The 21,189-nt window shown below is 35.9% G+C and overlaps 1 protein-coding gene and 1 pseudogene across 3 annotated transcripts in view; both read left to right on the top strand.

Moving 5' to 3' along the window:
- Positions 1 to 21,189, top strand: part of FGFR1OP2 (FGFR1 oncogene partner 2) — a 35,815-nt gene that overhangs the window by 12,315 nt on the left and 2,311 nt on the right. For 2 of the 3 annotated variants that reach the window (XM_025930796.2, XM_025930795.2), the window contains exons 2-6: positions 10,332 to 10,480; positions 13,217 to 13,334; positions 14,909 to 15,051; positions 17,423 to 17,536; positions 20,034 to 20,147. In XM_025930796.2, the coding sequence (XP_025786581.1) occupies positions 10,346 to 10,480; positions 13,217 to 13,334; positions 14,909 to 15,051; positions 17,423 to 17,536; positions 20,034 to 20,147 (624 nt within the window). In that variant the 5' untranslated portion in view covers positions 10,332 to 10,345. The remainder of the gene's footprint in view (positions 1 to 10,331; positions 10,481 to 13,216; positions 13,335 to 14,908; positions 15,052 to 17,422; positions 17,537 to 20,033; positions 20,148 to 21,189) is intronic. The other variant, XM_025930797.2, reaches the window with a different exon arrangement.
- LOC112868064 (U2 spliceosomal RNA) lies at positions 19,562 to 19,696 on the top strand (annotated as a pseudogene).

Genomic DNA, 21,189 nt, shown 5'->3' with positions numbered 1-21,189 from the left:
CGGACGCTTAACCGACTGCGCCACCCAGGCGCCCCTTGGGTATTAACTCTTTAAATGTTTGGTAGAATTCACCTGTGGAGCCTTCTGGTTCTGGACTTTGTTGGGAGTTTTTTGATTACTGATTCAATTTCATTACTAATAATTGGTCTGTTCAGATTTTCTATTTCTTCCTGGTTCACTTTTGGATGATTTTACGTTTCTAAGAATTTATCCATTTCTTCTAGGTTGTCCAATTTGTTGGCATATGATTTTTCATAATTTTCTCTTAGAATCTTTTGTATTTCTATGGTGTTGGTTGTTTCTCCTCCTTCATTTCTGATTTTTTTTTTTTTTTTTTGAGTCTTCTTTTTTCTCTTGATGAGTCTGGCCAGAGATTTATCAGTTTTATTGATCTTTTCAAAGAACCAGTTTCTGGTTTCCTTGATCTTCTTTATTTTTTTTTAACTTTTATTTCATTTATTTCTGCTCTAATCTTTATTATTTTCTCCCTTCTGCTAGCTTAAGGTTTCTGCTAGTTTTTTTTTTTGTATGAAATTTATTGTCAAATTGGTTTCCATACAACACCCAGTGCTCATCCCAACAGGTGCCCTCCTCAATGCCCATCACCCACTTTCCCCTCCCTCCCACCCCCCCCCCATCAACCCTCAGTTTATTCTCAGTTTTTAAGAGTCTCTTATGGTTTGCCTCCTTCCCTCTCTGTAACTTTTTTCCCCCTTCCCCTCCCCCATGGTCTTCTATTAAGTTTCTCAGGATCCACATAAGAGTGAAAACATATGGTATCTGTCTTTCTCTGTATGACTTATTTCACTTAGCATAACACCCTCCAGTTCTATCCATGTTGCTACCAAAGGCCATATATCATTCTTTCTCATTGCCAAGTAGTATTCCATTGTGTATATAAACCACAACTTCTCTATCCATTCATCAGTTGATGGACATTTAGGCTCTTTCCATAATTTGGCTATTGTTGAGAGTGCTGCTATAAACATTGGGGTACAAGTGCCCCTATGCATCAGCACTCCTGAATCCCTTGGGTAAATTCCTAGCAGTGCTATTGCTGGGTCATAGGGTAGATCTATTTTTAATTTTGTGAGGAACCTCCACACTGTTTTCCAGAGTGGCTGCACCAGTTTGCATTCCCACCAACAGTGCAAGAGGGTTCCCGTTTCTCCACATCCTCTCCAGCATCTATAGTCTCCTGATTTGTTCATTTTGGCCACTCTGACAGGCGTGAGGTGATATCTGAGTGTGGTTTTGATTTGTATTTCCCTGGTGAGGAGTGACGTTGAGCATCTTTTCATGTGCCTGTTTGCCATCTGGATGTCTTTTTTAGAGACGTGTCTATTCATGTCTTCTGCCCATTTCTTCACTGGATTATTTGTTTTTCAGGTGTGGAGTTTGGTGAGTTCTTTATAGATTTTGGATACTAGCCCTTTGTCTGATATGTCGTTTGCAAATATCTTTTCCCATTCTGTCGGTTGCCTTTTAGTTTTGTGGATTGTTTCCTTTGCAGTGCAGATAGGCTTCTGCTAGTTTGTTCTTTTTCTAGCTCTTTAAGGTGTAAAGTTAGGTTGTTTATTTGAGATTTTTCTTGTTTCTTATGGTAGAGCTGTATCACAATAAATTTCCCTCTTAAAACTGCTTTTGCTGCATCCCAAATATTTTGAACCATTGTGTTTTCATTTTCATTTGTCTCCATGTATTTTCTTATTTCCTCTCTGATTTCTTGGTTGACCCAGTCATTTGTAGTAGCATGTTGTTTAGCGTCCATATATTTGTGGCATTTCCAAATTTCTTCCAGTTTCATACACAGTTGTGGTTGAAAAAAGATGCTCCATATGATTTCAGTCTTCTTAAATTTATTGAGACTTGTTTTACTGCTTAATATGTGATCTATACTGGAGTATGTTCTGTGTGCACTTGAAAAGAATGTGTATTCTGCTCTTTGGGATTACAGTGTTCTATATGTATCTGTTAGGTTTGTCTGGTCTAATATGTCATGCAAAGCCATTGTTTCCTTGTTGATTTTCTGTCTAGATTATTTATCAATTGATATAGGTGGGGTGTTAGAGTCCCCTACTATTATTGTATTGTTGTCCATTTCTCCCTTTATGTTTATTAATAATTGTTTTATGTATTCTGGCACTCCTGTGTTGGATGCAGAGATATTTACTGTTGTTATATTCTCCTGATGGATTGATCTCTTTATTTTTATATAGTGCTTTTCTTTGTTTCTTGCTACAGTCTGTGCTTTAATATCTATCTTGTCTGGGGTGCCTGGCTGTCTCAGTCAGTAGAGCATGAGAATTTTGATCTCAGGGTTGAGCCCCATGTTGGGTGTAGAGATTACTTAAAATCTTAAAATTAAAAATAAAGTATTTTGTCTGATACAAGGATTGCCACCCTGGCTTGCTTTTTTTTGTTTTTTGGGTTTTTTTTTTAATGTTTGTTTATTTTTGAGAGAATTTGCAAGTGAGGGAGGGGCAGAGAAAGAGGGAGACAGAGGATCTGAAGTGGGCTCTGCACCAACAGCAGAGAGCCCCACTTGGGGCTCAGACTCACAAACTGCGAGATAATGACCTGAGCCAAAGTCAAACTCTTAAGTGACTGAGCCACCCAGGTACCCCACCCTGGCTTGTTTTTGGTTTTGTTTTTGGCTTCTATTTGTATGGTATGTGTTTTTCCAGTCCTTTCAGTCTGTATATGTCTTTAGGTCTGAAGTAAGTCTCTTGTAGGCAGCATTTAGATGGGTCTTGTTTCTTTATCCATTAAGTTGCCCCAATTTTTTTTTTATTGGAGTCTATTTATGTTTAATTATTGATAGGTATGTATTTAATGCCATTTTGTTAATTGTTTTTTAGTTATTTTTGTAGTTCTTCTTTGTTCCTTTCTTTGTCTCATGCTCTCATCCCTTATGGCTTGGTGGCTTTCTTTGGTGTTATGCTTGGATTCTTTTCTCTTTATTGTGTGTGTGTATTAATACGTTTTTGATTTGTGGTTACCATTAAGTCCACATATAAAATTTATGTGTGTAGCAGTCAGTTGTAAGTTAATGGTCACTTAAGTTTAAACACATTAAAAGCACTAAATTGTTACTTCCCCATCACGTTTTATGTATATGATGTCATATTTTACATCTTTTTATTTTGTGTATCTTTGGATTTTTATAGACATAATTGATTTTTCTATTACTGTATTTTAACCTCCATACTTGTTTTATAAGTGATTTATCTACTACCTTTATTACATACTTGTTTTCACCTGTGAAATAATTTCCTTTCTTAATTTTCTTATTTCTAGTTAGGGCTTTCTCTTCCACTCAGAATTCCCTTTAGCATACTTTGTAAGGCTGGTTTGGTGGCGATGTATTCCTTGAACTTTTGTTGGGAAACTTTACCTCTCTATTCTAAAGATAACTTTACTGAGTGGAGTATACTTGTTTGCAGAGTTTTTTCCTTTCAGCACTTTGAATATATCATACCACCCCCTTCTGACCTGCAATGTTTCTGCTGAAAAATCAGCTTATGGTCTTACAAGAGGGCTTCCCTTGTATGTAGCTGCTTTCTTTTCTCTTGCTGTTTTTAAAATTCTTTATCATTACTTTTAGCCATTTTAATCATTACCTGTCTGTGTGGACCTCCTTGAACTAATCTTGTTGGAGGCTCTTGGTGCTTCCTGGATTTGCAAGTCTGTTTACTTCCCAGATTAGGGAAGTTTTCAGCTATTAGTTCTTCAAATAGGTTTTCTCTCCTTTTTTCTTTTCCCCTTCTGTGATCTCTGTATTGCAAAGGTTATTATGCTTGATGGTGTCACTGCGTTCCCTTAACCTATTCTCATTTTTTATTCCTTTTTCTTTTTGATGTTCAGCTTGGTTGCTTTCCATTACTGTGTCTCCTAGATCACTAATCCATTCTTCTGCCTCCCCTAATCCCTGGATTACCTCAAGTGTGTTTTTTTGTTTCTCTTACTGAATTATTCATCCCTTGCTGGTTCTTCATCTCTTCCTTAAAGTTCTCATGAATTCATTCACTCTTTCTTAAGTTCAGTGAGTATCTTTATGACCATTACTTGGAATTCTTTATCAGGCATATTGCTTATCTCAGTTTCATTTAGCTCTTTTGCTGTGATTTTGTCCCGTTCTTTCATCTGAGACATAGTCCTCTGACTATGTTTTGTCTAACTCTCCGTGATTGTTTCTGTGTATTAGGTCAGCTACGACTTCTTGAAAGTAGTGACCTTGTGTCAAAGAGGTCCTGTGGTGCCCTATAGTATAATGCCCCCAGGTCAACAGAATCAGGTATTCCAGCAGTGTCCTATATGGGCTGTATATGTCTTCCTGTTGTGACTGAGCCTTCAGCCCAGTTGACTGCAAAGCCTACTGTGGGCACACTGGGCAGGGTTTAGTCTCTGAGTTGTTGAGGAGCCTGTGTGAGGCCCAGTTGGCTCATGGGTGGCAGGGTCAGCAGTCAGGCTACCTGTCTGCAATTAGCCTCTCTATGTTGGTACATTAAAAGGCAGGGCCTTCTCCCTGCAGAGCCCACAGCAGCTTTTTTGGGGGCCTGGGGCCAGCAGTCAAGACTAGGTGTCTATATTCCACCTCTGGCTGCACTTGCAGGTGCACCATATGGCAGAGTACTCTTCCTGTACAGCCTGCTAAGAGATTCGGCTCTAGAACTGTGAGCCAGCTGGTATGTGAGATTATCTTTCCCCTCCACAGTGCAGGAGTTTCTTTGGAATGGCACCATTCCCTGCCCGGGCTGCTTGCAGGATATGGAGGAGCGGGAGTCTCTTTAGAGGGATGTGTGCCAAGATGGGTGGGTTGGAACAGGTAGGTGGCAGGGGAATGTGGCGGCAGGGCATGCAGTGCTAGCAAGTGTGGAGAGTGTTGGTGCTGGTTCCCACAGGTGTCTGGCTATCTAGGCTAGGCAAGGGAAGGAAAGTGGCCCCCACCATCAATTTTTTCTTGGAGTAATCTCTGAAGATTCCTGCTCTTTCAGCACATGTCCTGAGATTAGTAAATAAGTCTCCTTCACATATACCCCAGGCACTTTTCAAACTGTTGCTCCTGTGCCTGAATTATTTGTGATGCTTGCTCTTTAAGGGCAGGGACCAGTTTCCTATTGCCCTCCACCTCTTTTGTTAAGCCAACTGATTTTTAAAGTCCCCAGAGTTACATTAAACTCTACTGATTTTAAAAGCTCCAGAAGTTAAGCCCCATTGGTTCTCATAGCCAGATTTTAATGGGAATTTGTTTTCACAGTGCATGTCCCCAGTGCCTGAGATGCCTGGGGTGGGGTCTGATACTCTTCCGTGCTTGTGGTGTCCCTCCCATTTGTGGTTTGTCTTGTCAGGGGGTTGGTTCCCAACCAGTCTCTACCTCTCCTACCTTTCCTACCTCTCTACCATTAACTGTGTAAGGTGTGTTCTGCCAGTCTTCAGGTTGTTTTTAGAGTTAGTTGTACAGATGTGACTGTTGTCTTGGTGTGCTCAGGGGACAGGGTGAGCTGAAGATTCTCGTACTCCACCATCTTGGTTCCCCACCCTGGGTCCTGTTTTTTAATTCATTCTGATAATGTCTTTAATTAGTGTGTTTATAACATTTACATGTAGTGTAATTATAAATATGGTTGGATTTAGATCCAACATCTTATGATTTATTTTGTTTGTTCCTTCAATATTTTGTCCCTTTATTTTAATTCATCTCTTGTGATTTTGACTATTATCTCTGTACAGTTTTTCAAGAGGTTTCGCTAGGAATTTTATATATATATGTGTGTATATATATGTATATATATGTGTGTGTGTGTATGTGTGTATATGTATGTACACATACGTATACATATATATGTATCTATACATATATACGTATATGTGTATATATATACATACACATATACATATACACACATACATACATATATAACTAATAACATATTAGCAGGCCCACATTGTCAAGTGCGGGGCTCAGTCCCATGAATCATGAGATTATGACCTGAGCCAAAATTAAGAGTTGGATGATTAGCCAACTGAGCCACCCAAGCACCCCAACGTTTAATAATTTCAAGTGACATGTTGAAACCTTTTCACTTTATAGGTCCATTTACCCTTTCACTTTTATGTCATAGTTATATATTATATCTACATAAATTGAAAATTCTATCAGGTAAAAGTCATAGTTCTTGTTTTCAAACATAAGACATTTTATTTAAAAAAAATTTTTTTATTACGTTTATTTTTTGAGAGGCAGAGAGAGACAGAGCATGGGGGGGGAGGGGCAGAGAGACAGAGATGCAGAATCTGAAGCAGCCTCCAGGCTCTGAGCTGTCAGCACAGAGCCCGATGTGGGACTCAAACTCAGGAACCAGTAGATCATGACCTGAGCCGAAGTCAGACGCTCAACTGACTGAGCCACCCAGGCGCCCCCTCAAACATAAGACATTTAAAACACTCAGAACTAGATCACTGTATTTGCCTATTTCTGTTCTCCTTTTTTTTTTTTTTTTTTTTTAATTTTTTTTTCAACGTTTATTTATTTTTGGGACAGAGAGAGACAGAGCATGAACGGGGGAGGGGCAGAGAGAGAGGGAGACACAGAATCGGAAACAGGCTCCAGGCTCTGAGCCATCAGCCCAGAGCCCGACGCGGGGCTCGAACTCACGGACCGCGAGATCGTGACCTGGCTGAAGTCGGACGCTTAACCGACTGCGCCACCCAGGCGCCCCTGTTCTCCTTTTTTCCTGATGCTCTAAGTTGCCTTCTGATACCATTTTGCTTCTCTCTGAAGAATTTCCTTTAGAACAAATCTATTAGAAATGAATTCGTTTTCTTCTGAAAATGGTTTTTATCTCACTTTCATATGTGAATGGTATTTTTGCTGGGTATAGAATTCTGGGGTGACAGTTCTGTTCTTTCTGTATTTTAAGTGTTCCACTTTCAGTTTCAATCATTTTGGCTTCTGGCCATCCTGATTCTGATGCAAGATTGATAGTCCTTCAAATTGTTGGTTCTTTATAAGTATCATCTGTCTCTTACTGTTTTCAAGAATTTTTCTTTGTTTTTAGTTTTCAGAAATTTGATTATGATGTGTCTCAGCTTAGACCTACTTGGATTTATCCTGTTTGCGTTTTGCTGAGGCCTGAAAATGATGAAGACAGGAAGATTTCTGAGGAAGAGACAAAGTGTTGCATAATTTAAGCTCATAAATAACTGTTCCAGCTAAATATGTTTCCATGTTACTTTTTGCTTTTGTTTCCATATTACTTGATTGACAAGTTAGAATGTAGTTGATAGGAAATACAAACTATAATAGTATTTTAACTTCTGTTACTATTACGTCTTTTCAGCAGAGGGCTTTTTCAATCCATTCATAAAATAAATATTCTAGTATATTAATGATTGTTATACATTCCTAGAGCATAGAGAGACAACCTTATAAAATCCACTGGGAGATGTTAAAAACAAAATCCTTTAGGAATGGTTTTAGTCCTCATTTCGTCTTTAATATTTTTCCAGGGGCACCTGGGTGGCTCAGTCGGTTAAGCGTCCATCTATTGGTTTCAGCTTAGGTCATGATTTCATGCTTTGTGAGTTCAAACCCCACATCAGACTGTGCTGACAGTGCAGAGCCTGCTTGGGATTCTCTCTCTCTCTCTCTCTGCCCCTCTCCCACTCTTTCTGTCTCTCTCCCAAAAATAAATAAACCTAAAATAATTTTTTTAATTAAAAAAAATAAAAATTTTCCAGATTTATCTACAAATAAAGCATGCACTGGGCCATATCTTATGCTATCCAAAAAAATTTTCTATCCATGTTTTGAATACTGTGGCCAGTTTTTTCCTATTGGAATAAGATGTTTCATGGAGTTTTAGAGTCCATTTGAGGTTTCATCTGGTGCTATCAAGTCACCATTCTGATTGTGGCAGCTCTTACCTTTATAGATTTTACAACTTGATCATCCCATGTTTCTTTTTGGAATGTCAGACCAGATTTTGCGTGTCTGTGATGGAATCTTTGAACTTCTCCATAGATTTATGATTTTATTGTTTTATCTGAGGCCCCTGCATAAGGACTTGTGGTCAAAGAACTTAGCTTATAACACACTTTAAAGTAGTTCTGTACTTACATATGTATGTATACTAGTACATACATAGAATGTTAGCTTGTATAGTATTTTTATTGTGTGTTGTCTATTTTAGGTAGTGTCAAGCTATCAAATATAAGTCAGTTTGTCCCCTCTTCTCCCTCCCTGTTTGTTTTGTTCTGTTTGTTTTTGTGGGTTTATTGGTAAGGGGACTTTAAATAACGAAACTTTTACTCTGAAGGATCTAGTGTTTCATGGTAGTGGAGTTAATGGCAGATATGGTGACTTAAATATGAAAGGAAATCTGTATTATTATCCATCTGTAGCATTTGGTAATTCTCTTAAAAAGTTTGGAGAAACGACAGGACATTGTTGGATGCTAATGTTTTCCTAGAAGCAGTATCTTGGATAGACACTGGATAGTTGTCCTTCTGTGTTTTAGCTAGTATGGGACATTGATAACTAATGACCCTTTTGCTTCTCATTTTTTCAAGTACCTTTTGCTAAACCTCTCAAATCTTAGAAGACAAATCTTTTGGTTGTTTTATCTGGGGAGCCAGAAGTTGTATTAATTTCCAGCTTGTTTAATTTTGGAAGCTCTCTAGAAATGTCCAGTCACATATTGAAGATTTTGTAAATTGGCAGTTTTACCCTTTAATTTATTCTAATTGAATCCTATTATTCAGGTTTGAACTAGTACAGTAGACTCTAACAGTCACATTCTGTAGCAAATTTCTGTCTTCCTAAAGTTGATGAAATCCTTAATTATAGCCGTTAACTGGGATCCATATGAGAGTTTTAACTTATAGAGCTGGCTTCTGGCCTAGTAATTTTATAGTGTGATTTTACTTTTTGAGAAAACCCTGAAGAGAGTATGGCTCATATAGAAGGTAAGGTAAAACTTAGTACAAAGAGAAAATTTGAAGATAGTAAGTTTCAGGGGCACCTGGGTAGCTTAGCTGGTTGTGTGCCCAACTCTTGATTTCAGCGCAGATCATGATCTCACAGTTCATGAGATCAGCACAGAGCCTGCCTGGGATTCTCTCTCTCCCTCTCTCTGCCCACCCCCAGTTTGTGGCCTGTCTGTCTCTGTCATTCTCAAAACAAATAAACAAACAAAAAGATGGTAAGTTTCAGAATGTTTACATTTTTGAGAGAGATTATTTTAGAATTAAAATTTGTTTTGAGGTCACTGCATATCAAATGATGAAGCTAACTAACTGTTTCATATTTTGTCTCCTAATATTTTGAGCTCCTCTTAAATATTTATTGATTTTAACATATCAAAAATTTCTGATAATGGCTGGTGCTCTAAGTAATATATTTTTTTTAATTACTAAGGAAAGTGCAAGAGTTAGGATTATAATAGTTCCTATAAGAAGTAGTTCCTCCAAAAGAAGGACACTTTGACGTAGCATGACACATAAGAGACCACTTTGGCTGGTCAGTGTGTGTTGTGAATGGGGTCTCAGGTCACCTAACTAAGCAGAGGCTAGGAAGGATCTCCTAGTTAGTGACTGAGAATCATGAACCACAGAATATAGACTAATAAAGTGACCTTTTTCACAAATAACAAGATGACAGAGCGCCCTCATGAAGAGCACAAATTTTTTTTTATTAAAGATTTTATTTTGGGGCACCTGGGTTGGTTAAGCATCTGACCTCGGCTCAGGTCAGAATCTCGCTGTTTATGAGTTCGAGCCCCCCGTCGGGCTCTGTGCTGACAGCTCAGAGCCTGGAGCCTTTGTCTCCTTCTCTCTCTGTTCCTCCCCTGCTCATGCTCTCTCTCAAAAATAAAAACATTTAAAAAAAATAAAAATAAAAAGATTTTATTGTTCAGTAATCTCTACACCTAAACATGGAACTTGAACTTAAAACCCCAAGATCAAGAGTCGCATGCTCTACCAGCTGAGCCAGCCAGGTGCCCCAAAAGCACAATTTTTATACAATATAAAATGTGTTCACTTGATTTGTGCTGCTTTTCCCCACCATAGATTCAGGGTGTTTTAAATACATTCTGATTATTTCTGCAAATCATTTATATGCTTTAATTTTTTTACTATTATAAATTCACTTTCAAGCTTATGCCATCCTAACAGAAGCAAAACTGCAAGGGTTCTTAGATGTTTTTTTCTCCCCATGAACAGTCCTATAACAATTGTAGCTTAAGAAGCATATCTATGTTAACATGAACCTAAAATAATAAAATGGTATGCTGGCTTTGTTTTGAATCTTGATTTTAATTTTATAGGTATTCCTTTAGAAATGAGTTGCACAATTGAGAAGGCACTTGCTGATGCTAAAGCTCTTGTTGAAAGATTGAGAGATCATGATGATGCAGCAGAATCTCTGATTGAGCAAACCACAGCTCTTAACAAGCGGGTAGAAGCAATGAAGCAGGTTTGATTTTTCTTCTTTCTTGTTGATTCTTTTTTTAAAAAGCAGTCCTAGACATTTATGTATTGCTTGAATCATAAATTTCTGCCTAATTAGTATTTAGGTATTTTTTAATGTTCTATAGAATTTAAAAGTAGCTTGACTTCTATGTTTTAATTTTACTTTACGTTATCATATAATTTTGTCACATCCAGGTGACAGTATATATGCATGTATACTCTAAAAACTATAGATTTGATCACTTGTTTTCCTGACAGAGTTGCACATTGGAGTTTAGAAAATATATGAATATATTAGGTTCATATATATATGACAAAAACCAAATAATAACTTTTACTAATAGTGACACATACTTTTCTCTCATATTTTTATAATGTAATGTTCATATTTTTCTCTGTAAAAGTACTTAGTGATGTTATTTAACAATGAAGTAGTTTTTGAAAATGATGTAAGGCAGTATCTGGTTTATACATTAGGCAGTTGTTGAATTTGTACTTACTACCTTGTTTTTCATTTAATGCTATCAATAAAAGAAGAAATGAAAAGGGCTTCACTTCTTATTCTTTTATATAAGAACTTGCATATGAGAATTTTCCAGTGGTCCATGGAGTTCAACTATCATTTTAAGCCTTATGATAAAAATTTTCAACTCTAAGAGAAATATAAAATCTCTGCTATTATGATGGAAATCAGGGGAGATGTATATTCATAGCCTACTCTTGTGAAACTCATCCATTTTGTAAAAGGAAGCAATCCTGGGATGATGCTTTTAACAAAGCTACTAGAAATAATGGAGCAAATTTACTTGTTTTGTTGCCCTAAACAGATTACCTATCTCCCTAACTATCCAGTTTGACTCATGCATTCCAGTAAACATATCTGGTATTGAGTTGTAAAAACAAAAGAGTTTGACAACTAAAGTTAAAAACCAAGAATGTTATAATTAATACATTACTAAGTGGAACATTAAAATGCCTTGAATATAGAGGCGCCTGGGTGGCTCAGTCCGTTAAGTGTCTGACTCTAGGTTTCGGCTCAGGTCATGATATCATGGTTTTGAGAGTTTGAGCCCCACATGGGGCTCTGCGCTGACAGTGTGGAGCCTATTTGGGATTCTCTGTCTCTCTCCCTCTCTCTGCCCCTCCCCCCCCCCACACCGTCTCTGTCTCTGTTTCTTTATTAAGAAAATAAATAAACTTAAAAAATTAAAAAGAAGGGGCACCTGGGTGGCGCAGTCGGTTAAGCATCCGACTTCAGCCAGGTCACGATCTCGCGGTCTGTGAGTTCGAGCCCCGCGTCGGGCTCTGGGCTGATGGCTCAGAGCCTGGAGCCTGTTTCCAATTCTGTGTTTCCCTCTCTCTCTGACCCTCCCCCGTTCATGCTCTGTCTCTCTCTGTCCCAAAAACAAATAAACGTTGAAAAAAAAAATTAAAAAGAATAAAATGCCTTGAATATAAAGGAGTACAGTTTTAAAGTTAGATTCACATTAAAAATTTTTTCATTTCTTTTGCCCATGTTCTTTTACTATTATTATTGAGATATAATTCACAATACCCGTAAATAAAAGGTACCCTTTTGAAAGGTATAGTTCATTGGATTTTGGTACATTCACAGGTTGTGCTACCATGATCACTGTCTAATTCCAGAACTTCCCATCACCCCCCAAAGTCCACCTCTGTTAGCAGCCACTCCCTTGGCTTTCCCTTCCCTCTGGCAACTAATCTTTCTATCTCTATGGATTTGTCTATTTGGGATATTTCATGTAAATGTTGTTCTATATGTGGCTTTTTTGTGACTTTTTAAAATGTTTTTGTAGTTCATCCATGTTGTAGCATATATCAGGTTTTTTTTTCCTTTTAATTGCTGACTTAATATTCCATCATATAAGGATATAGTGTATTGTGTCCATCAGTTGATGGACATTTGGATTGTTTCTATTTCGGGGCTATTATAAATAATACTGCTATGAATATTTGTGTATGTTTCTGTATAAACATATATTTCTAGTTATCTTGGGTATATACCTGGGGGTAGAATGGATGGGTCATATAATGGCTGTGTTTAACTTTTTGAAGATCTGCCAGACTGTTTTCCAAAGCAGCTACACCATTTTACATTCCAATCAACAATATAATAGTTTCTCCACATTCTAACACTTGTTATTTGACTTTTTGATTAAGATCATCCTAGTGGTTGTGAAGTTGTATCTCACTGTTATATTGAATTGCATTTCTCTAATGACTAATAATATTAAGCATCTTTTTATGTGCTTATTGGCCATTTGTATACCTTCTTTAGAGAATTGTCTCTTCAGACCCCTTGCCCATTTTTTCCCCAGCTTTACTGAGATAGAATTGACATACAACATTGTGTAAGCTTAGGGTGTACAAGATGATTTGATACACATATGTATTGCAAAGTGATTACCACAGTAAGGTTAACACCTCCATCGCCTCACATAATTACCATGTATGTGTGTGTGATGAGAACATTTAAGATCTACTCTTATTAATTTCTAACCATAGAATACAATATTATTAACTATAGTCACCATGCTATACATTAGATCCCCAGAACTTATCTTATTTGCCCATCTCTTAATTGGGTGGTCTTCTTATTGTTGAGAGGTTTAAGAGTTCTTTATATATTCTGGATATTAAACCCTCATCAGATATATATCTCAGAAATATATTTTCAAATATTTTCTCCCCACATGTTCTTTTTTAATCTTTTCATTAGTATCAGGAAGAAATTCAAGAACTTAATGAAGTTGCAAGGCATCGGCCACGGTCCACATTAGTTATGGGAATCCAGCAAGAAAACAGACAAATCAGAGAATTGCAACAAGAGAACAAAGGTAAGATATATATAATCACTTCATTCCAGTGAACATATGATTGTAAAAACAACGGAGTTTGACCACTAGAGTTAAGAACCAGGAATGTTATAATGAATTAAGTTACTAAGTGGCTCATCAAATGCCTTGAAAATAAAGGAGTTTAAAAAATTTTTTTCATTTCTTTTGCACATGTTCTTTTGTTACTGTTTACTATTATTTGTTACTCTCATCCACATACCATAAAATCTACACTTTGAAGAGGATAGTGCATTGGATTATAGTTAAAATTAGTTACATTTAGTTAAAAGAGAGCTTTAATTTACAATTGGACTATTAATTTGGAACCAGTAGGGCAATGGCCAGCTAAATTTACTCTCTGTTACTAATCTTATTTCTGGTCCATATGTCTAAAATCTATGTATTAGTTTTTATCCCTTTCCTATATATGAGTGTCTACCTTGCTTGGAGTCATCTTAGGTTCTCACCCTCAATATCCAGTTTGTACCATTGTTGTTACCTATGAAATAATTCCCTTTCTTTCTCTGTGGTCCCACTGCTTTGGCTTCTTGCTTAGGCGTTCCTAATCACGTCCCTGAACTGTCCTCATTGGTCTCCCTGATTGCAGTCTCTTTTCCCCTTCAGTCTATCTTCAACACAGGCATCAGATTAATTTTTCAAAGATCTATCTGATCATGCTATTCTTTTGCTTTAGAACCTTCACTGTATGCTTATTTCCTTATCCAAAAGCCTTCAAAATTAACTCTAAGCCTTTTTTTTCTTTTTCCCATACCTCTCTTCTCCATGAAACCTTTTTTCTTGCCATCCTGAACTAGTCCCTCAACACAGCATCCACTGTCATGCCTCCCTATTCAGAATGTCTTTTCCTTTATTTTTCAGCTAAGAAATGCAAATTAATCTCAGTAATGTAAAGCTTTCACCACTTTTTCCTCACAGACTTCTCTCATATATATTTGGGTAGAGCTCTATTCTGTACTTTATACACTGTATTATAATTATTTATGTATTGGCTTTCTCGACTAGACTGTGCGCTCCATGGCCTTTTGGGAGTTCCTAATATACAGCATTATCTGGTATTTAATTGTTATTCAGTAAATGTTTGTTGAAATGATTCTATAAAAATTAGTTTTAAATGGTTATTCAAAAAACTAATAAAGGACTCTATTTGGTATCCTTTCTTTTTTTTTTTTTAAATTTTTTTTTTTCAACGTTTATTTATTTTTGGGACAGAGAGAGACAGAGCATGAACGGGGGAGGGGCAGAGAGAGAGGGAGACACAGAATCAGAAACAGGCTCCAGGCTCCGAGCCATCAGCCCAGAGCCCGACGCGGGGCTCGAACTCACGGACCGCGAGATCGTGACCTGGCTGAAGTCGGACGCTTAACCGACTGCGCCACCCAGGCGCCCCAATATCCTTTATTTCTTTATGGCAAGATTTTTTCATATGTGTTCTTGCCAAAATACCCTCTTTATAAAGTTGCTTTTTTGATAAATGTAATTGGGAAGAGACTATTTTGTACATCTTTAACTCAAGTTTCAGTAAAATATACTGTTATTCTTGTTGTTCTTGATAGAATTGCGTACATCTCTGGAAGAACATCAGTCTGCCTTGGAACTTATAATGAGCAAGTATCGAGAGCAAATGTTTAGACTGCTAATGGCTAGCAAAAAAGATGATCCAGGTATAATAACGAAGTTAAAAGAGCAGCACTCCAAGGTAATCCATTTTATAAACATAATTTGAAATGAAAAGAAGCACAAATCAGTTAACTTGTGTTGAGATTTTTTTTTTTTTTGCTGTTGTTAAATCACAGGTATCTAACATGATACTGAATACTTCATCTTTCTGAAATTTTCTGCTTTTCCTTATTTTTTTCATTACTTGTTACATATTTTGATTATCCTCCTAACTCCTTTTGTCCCCTAATAGCTTTAACATACTTTCAAAAATAAATTTTATTTGGGAAGTTAAAGGTAAGTGTATTCAATTCAAAATTATTCTGTAAGGTTATCTGCTTTTAAGAAATATTTCTTCTAATATGTGTGTTGACATTTGTTGCGAAAACAAAAATTGAAATGTTGAAAACATTTCAGAAATCTGAAACCAGCTAAAGGTAGATTTCTTAAGACTATTTACTGAATGAGGCTACTTCATCCAGATTATACATAATACTGAGTATGATGGAAAAAACCATGGGCGGCTGGGAAGGAAAAGAACCAACATCTTAAAATTTTGCCCCCTGCTGCCCCCAGGCGCAGATCAGTTAGCACCATTTTTAGAGACAGAGCCCAGCTGGTTAGAAATTTGTGTCTTTCCCTCTGCTCATTTTACTTATTGACATCCCTGTGTGTTTCCTTTTTGTATGTCCCTGTGTTTGTTAGCAACTGCTATAAAGACAAGTAGAATAATCCTTTCCTGTTTACATTTTAAACTGAGTTTTAACTGCTGGTGTGAAATAAAAATATTAGAATACTGTGATTTCTAGCTATTATCTGTATTGGATAATGGTGAACTAACTATTAGTTATAACTAACATTTAAGAAATACTGTTGTAAGACATGTTTTCATCTTTCTCAATTATTGAAATACATTTTAGAGTCCTTAAGATAATTCTTAATTCTTCCATCTTAGTGCTTGTGGGTATTTTTAAGTTATTATTCTATTAAAATTAAATACCTAGTAAATCTTTGTGTGACAACTTTACATTATTAAGGAAGTTAGTTATAGATACTTCTTGTGTCAATAGTAAAATAGATTAATAAATAAGTGTTTAATGTTATCTAATTACACTATTCATCTTCTAACTGAAGGGGAATAACCTTGGATGTTTAAGTGGCAATCTTTTGAACATAAATTTATCTATTGTTAGAGATCATTATAAAAACATTTAAATTTAATTGTATAACTTGACTGTTTCTTTTAAAGGTACAAAGATGAATTGATTTAAATTATTGGTAAAATAAATTTAAATTGATTTAAATTATTGGTATAATCTTCAGAAATTCCAAAAGCCCCTAGTGTTTAAAACCTAAGAAATTTTTTAAGATCTAAAGGGAATACTCTGACCAAAAAGTGTTTAGCATAAGATACTGCAGGTTGCTAAGTTGTCTGGTAGCAACTATGCCAGAAGCAAATGTTTTCTAAAACACATAAGATTTTGCCATTCACTAGAGCAATTTCATTAATCCATAAAGTTAAACATTTCTTAAGATAGCTGTAAACCATCCTTTTTTACTATGGAGATTGAATTCATCTAAGTGCTGATCCTTACCTTCCATAAAATGACTGTTCAGTTACTTGTTGTTAATTCTAACTAATACATATTAATGTTTGTGATTTTGATTTTTCCCAAAAAGGAGACACTTCAACTCAAATAAACATTTATTAACACTTGCACTGGCTTAGTTATTAATCATAAGATGAATGAATACATATGTTCCATTACTTTGCCATAGGAGCTTACAGTGTAAAGGGAGATAGAAACATATCGAATATAAGATAGGATGTGATGAATCCTAAAATAGAGATATCATTTAATATGGGAATATGAGTGGAAGTAAGATTAGTTCTCATGAGGAGAATCTGGAAAGGTGTCAAGAAAGGAAGAAAAATCCCATCTAAATCCAGCCTTGAGTTAATTATTAGAGGGGGGGAAGTGTCAACAAGCAGAAGTGGGTGAGCAGAGACACTTGTGTGATAAAGGTGCAGAAATAAAAGATTCCAGGATGTGTTTAGCTATTGACACTCTGATAAGCCTAAACACAAAAAAATTTTATAACACATTTAGATTAACAGAGTTACACATAACAGCATTTTGGCGTGAGACCATTTTGAAACCACCGTGATACAGAATTTCTCCCTCACTTAGAAGTTTTTGAGCACAGATTTAAAAATCAGTAAAAGGTTTGAGAAGAACTCATTTTTATCCAAATACTCATTTTTACGTTATTTTTGAACAGATGCCTTTTTGGAAATCTTAAAAAAACAAACATTTCAAACAGTTGGCTAACACGCATGAACTAACACTCATCAGTTTTTAAATTACGGATAATATCCGTATTAACATTATAATGACTCTATACTACAGATTGACATGGTACATCGTAACAGCTCCGAAGGATTCTTCCTTGATGCATCTCGACACATCTTTGAAGCATCTCAACATGGACTGGAGAGGAGGCACTTGGAAGCAAATCAGAATGTACACTAAATAAAACAGTCAACTTTTGGGGTGTGGATGGAAGGGGGGAGGTCCATTTAAAACGTTCTTTTACATTGAATTTTCCTGCCAGTTTAAATCAACAAATAAATGAACTTGCTTTTTAAAAATGCTGTGCTTTTGATAGCCATGCAAAAACATTCAGTGTAGAAACTTTAAATCTGTCATTTCTCTGTGTATTGTATCATACACAGCCTGTTAGGTAATTGCAGGCTTTAAAGGTTGTTCAAGCCAGCTTTTCATTTTATCGCTGCAAAATTTTAGTAGTCTCTAAACAATTACCCTCTTTGGGAACATCAAAGATGTTTTCTTGGCAGTCATTTTAATCTAATTTCATAAAAATTTTGCTCAAACTATTTTAATTCAGATTTCTGATGGTTAGTAGTCCTTCAGTTTGAGGTCACAGTTACCTAAACATGCCTTTGTTTAGGTGTTATGATTTAATAGCATACACTAACTTGTCTTAACTTTGTTTTAATTGTGGCAAGTCTTGACTGAGCAAAGTTGAATAAACCTAAACAAGAGTTAAAAATGAGCATTTCAAGGATGATATCACTGACAATTCAAGGATTATGTTACTGACACCTTGTGCCTTTAAGACTGTTTCGAAAACACAGGTCTTAGCCTCTTGTGTTCATTAAAAGGTCTATGATGCTTCCCTAAAAATTTTATTGTAATAAATGAACTATCCATGAACTGGGTCTAGAAAAATACTACTCTGTTTGAAGTCTTGGGATTTTGTTTTGTTTCATGATTTTATTAGAACAGGCTCTGTCCTGAAAAAATTAGTGGAATCTTGTTTTCTTCCATTTTAAAGGCAAAGAATTATTTCCTTCCTGTACCATCTTTTCACCTAAAAGGACAGTAAATGATAAGCTGAAAAAAGTGTTGGTGTTCAGAATTTTTTCATTATCCTTAATCTGCTGCTGCAGTTATCTGTATTTAACTTGCTTTTAAACATTATGCTCCCTTTCCAGAGGGAGGGGATTTAATCATTTTCAAAAACCTGTTTCAGAATATGACAAATGTTGGTCTTGACACTATTCTTGCTACCATAATCTAATCCAGGACTGTCCAATAGCACTTTCTGAAATGATGGAAATGTTATCTGTGCTGTTCAGTATGGAAGCCACCAGCCACATGTGGCTAGTGAGCACTTGAAGTGTCACTAATGCAACTGAGGAGCTGAATTGTTAACTTTTTAAAAGGTGTTTAATTTTAATTGACATTTATGTAGCATCATATTGGATAGGGTAGATTAGTCCTTTTATTTTGCCGCCTTTTGCATACTAGCATTGTATAGGTTTTTCCATTAAAATAATACAAGGACTTGCATTTTTGTTGGCTAGAAGATATTGTGTGGTTTGCTAAAGATACTGTTTGTTCTCCATATTTCTTTCACAGTTACTAGTTTTATAGGTTTTGGGGGTCGCCTTCAAATCCTTTTTACAAATAGGGTATATACGGCTATTTAAGAGACAAGGTTTGGGGGCACTTTTGAGCTCTTATACTTGATTTTTGACCTTAATGTAATAAAGTCACCCTCAAATGCCAGTGAACAATGGTCTATAGAAGCTGTTTGTTGAGAAATGATTATTCTTAAGTTTCTGCTGGTTTTTAAACCTTGTGTCTGTCTCTTTCACCTGACTAGAAGCTCCTTGAAAGCAGGAAACATGTCTTAATAGGCTTCGTATTCCTATTGCCTAGCACAGTGCCTGGCACATCATGGGTGTGCAAAAATGAATACCACAAGATTGGAAAAAACTTATCTACTTGCTGTACCAAATAAACGTGGATATCTATTTTATACCTAAATTATATTTTGAACAGTTTGCAAAGAAGGCCATTTAATATTTTAATACTTAAAAGCAGACTTATGTTCATTTTACTCAGTATTTATTATTACCTGATCTGTTATGTACCAAACACAGGCAAATATAAACAAGATACAGTTCCTGCTCTCAAGGAGGATTATAACCTGGGAAAGTTTTAGGTTGGATTGAGATCATCGCTTCTTGGCCTTTTGGCTAAGATCAAGTGTAGGTTGGATTGAGATCAATGTTTAGGCATAGATAATAAAGATTTATAAATCATCAAGACTTTAGAGATAAAGAGACTGAATGTGTCAAAAATTTTTGTCTTTCCCATTACTTTAGTAGGTGTAGGTACAAAAAAGGAAAGGTTGTTGATCATTTGTGGTAAGAGGAATGTGAAATAGTACTCTTCTTGCTAGTGGGTTTAGTTGTAATTATGCTGCTTATCCTTATTTATAGTCCTAACAGAAATCTGATTTCAAAAGCACATTCATGGTCAGTCAACTTTCTTATAAATGTGTTTGATATATTACATTCATGTTAAATGGCAATGTAAGAATATTACATTCATATTAAGTGGCAAAGCAGATTTTTTTTTTTTAAAGAGAGTATCCAAAAGTAAAAACAGTTATTTCACTGATTTGCAATTCCCATCTTTTTTTCAGGAATTACAAGCACATGTTGATCAGATAACAGAAATGGCAGCAGTAATGAGGAAAGCCATTGAAATTGATGAGCAACAGGGCTGCAAGGAACAGGAACGAATATTTCAACTTGAAGTAAGTTTTAAATTGTAAATTGGGTGAAAACTGTCCACATGAAGATTTATGCCAGAAAATACATCCCATTTAAATAAATATATACATCTCGGGAAAACTAGTAATGTTCTCTTTCTTAACCTGGATATTGGTTATATGGGTATATAATGCAAGACTATTTCAATAGTAATACAAGAGTCTAGGATCAGTATAACTTATAGCAGTATTTGAGCAAATTGACATTTTTTGATGCTATGTGTTCCTGTTACTGGGTGAATATGCCTTTTAACTTAGTAATTTAAAAAATTTCTTTATTTCTATTGGAGATCATGGTGATGCAGGGAAAATTATTTTAATCTACAAATATTCTTTGGGCATTCGTATTCTTCTGTGGAATATAAAAGCTTTTCTGTCTTTTATTGTGTGGTAGTGAAAGCATAAGTTATTGTTGAATAGTTCAAATCAGTAGACTTTTATACTTTAAAAGCTTCTTTTTGAAATGATGGTGGAGATACTGGTTATAGAGGGCCAAAAGTGATTTCAGTCTCTAAGCATAGTGTTCTCTCATTCTTTAAAACAGGGCTTAGCAAACTTTTTCAGTAAAGGACCAGACAGAAAATATTTTTTTGCAAACCAGACATTCTGTGTTCCTCAACTCTGTGCTACTCAACTCTGTCATTGTAACACAAAAGCAGCCATACACACAAAAAAATATTCAGTTTACCTATGTTCAGTGAAGTTTAATTTACAATAACAGGCCTGAAGCCAGGCTGTAGTTTGCTGATCCTTGCTTTATACCATTGAAACGTAGAAAGTAAGACTGAGAACAAAATAGTTGTTAAATGTCTGCAAATTCTTACAGTAACTAATCTAGAAGAAAAAGAGTTTATCAGTGCTCGATTTGCCCACCTATCCTTCTTGAAAAATCTCAGATCTACTCAACCAGCCCCAATGCTTTCAAATTCCAGTGAGGAAAACCAAACCTTTCCTGTATTCCGTGCTAACATGGAAAGTAGTAAAGGTACTAACTAAAGTCCTAAGAGGTTCTCATCATTGGCTTTGT

This window comes from Puma concolor, chromosome B4 (assembly GCF_028749965.1).
Source record: "Puma concolor isolate L17-30 chromosome B4, mPumCon1.1.hap2, whole genome shotgun sequence".
NCBI classification, from domain to species: domain Eukaryota; kingdom Metazoa; phylum Chordata; class Mammalia; order Carnivora; family Felidae; genus Puma; species Puma concolor.
The sequence above is the reverse complement of the archived record's forward strand: the minus strand, read 5'-3'. Positions and strand labels throughout refer to the sequence as shown.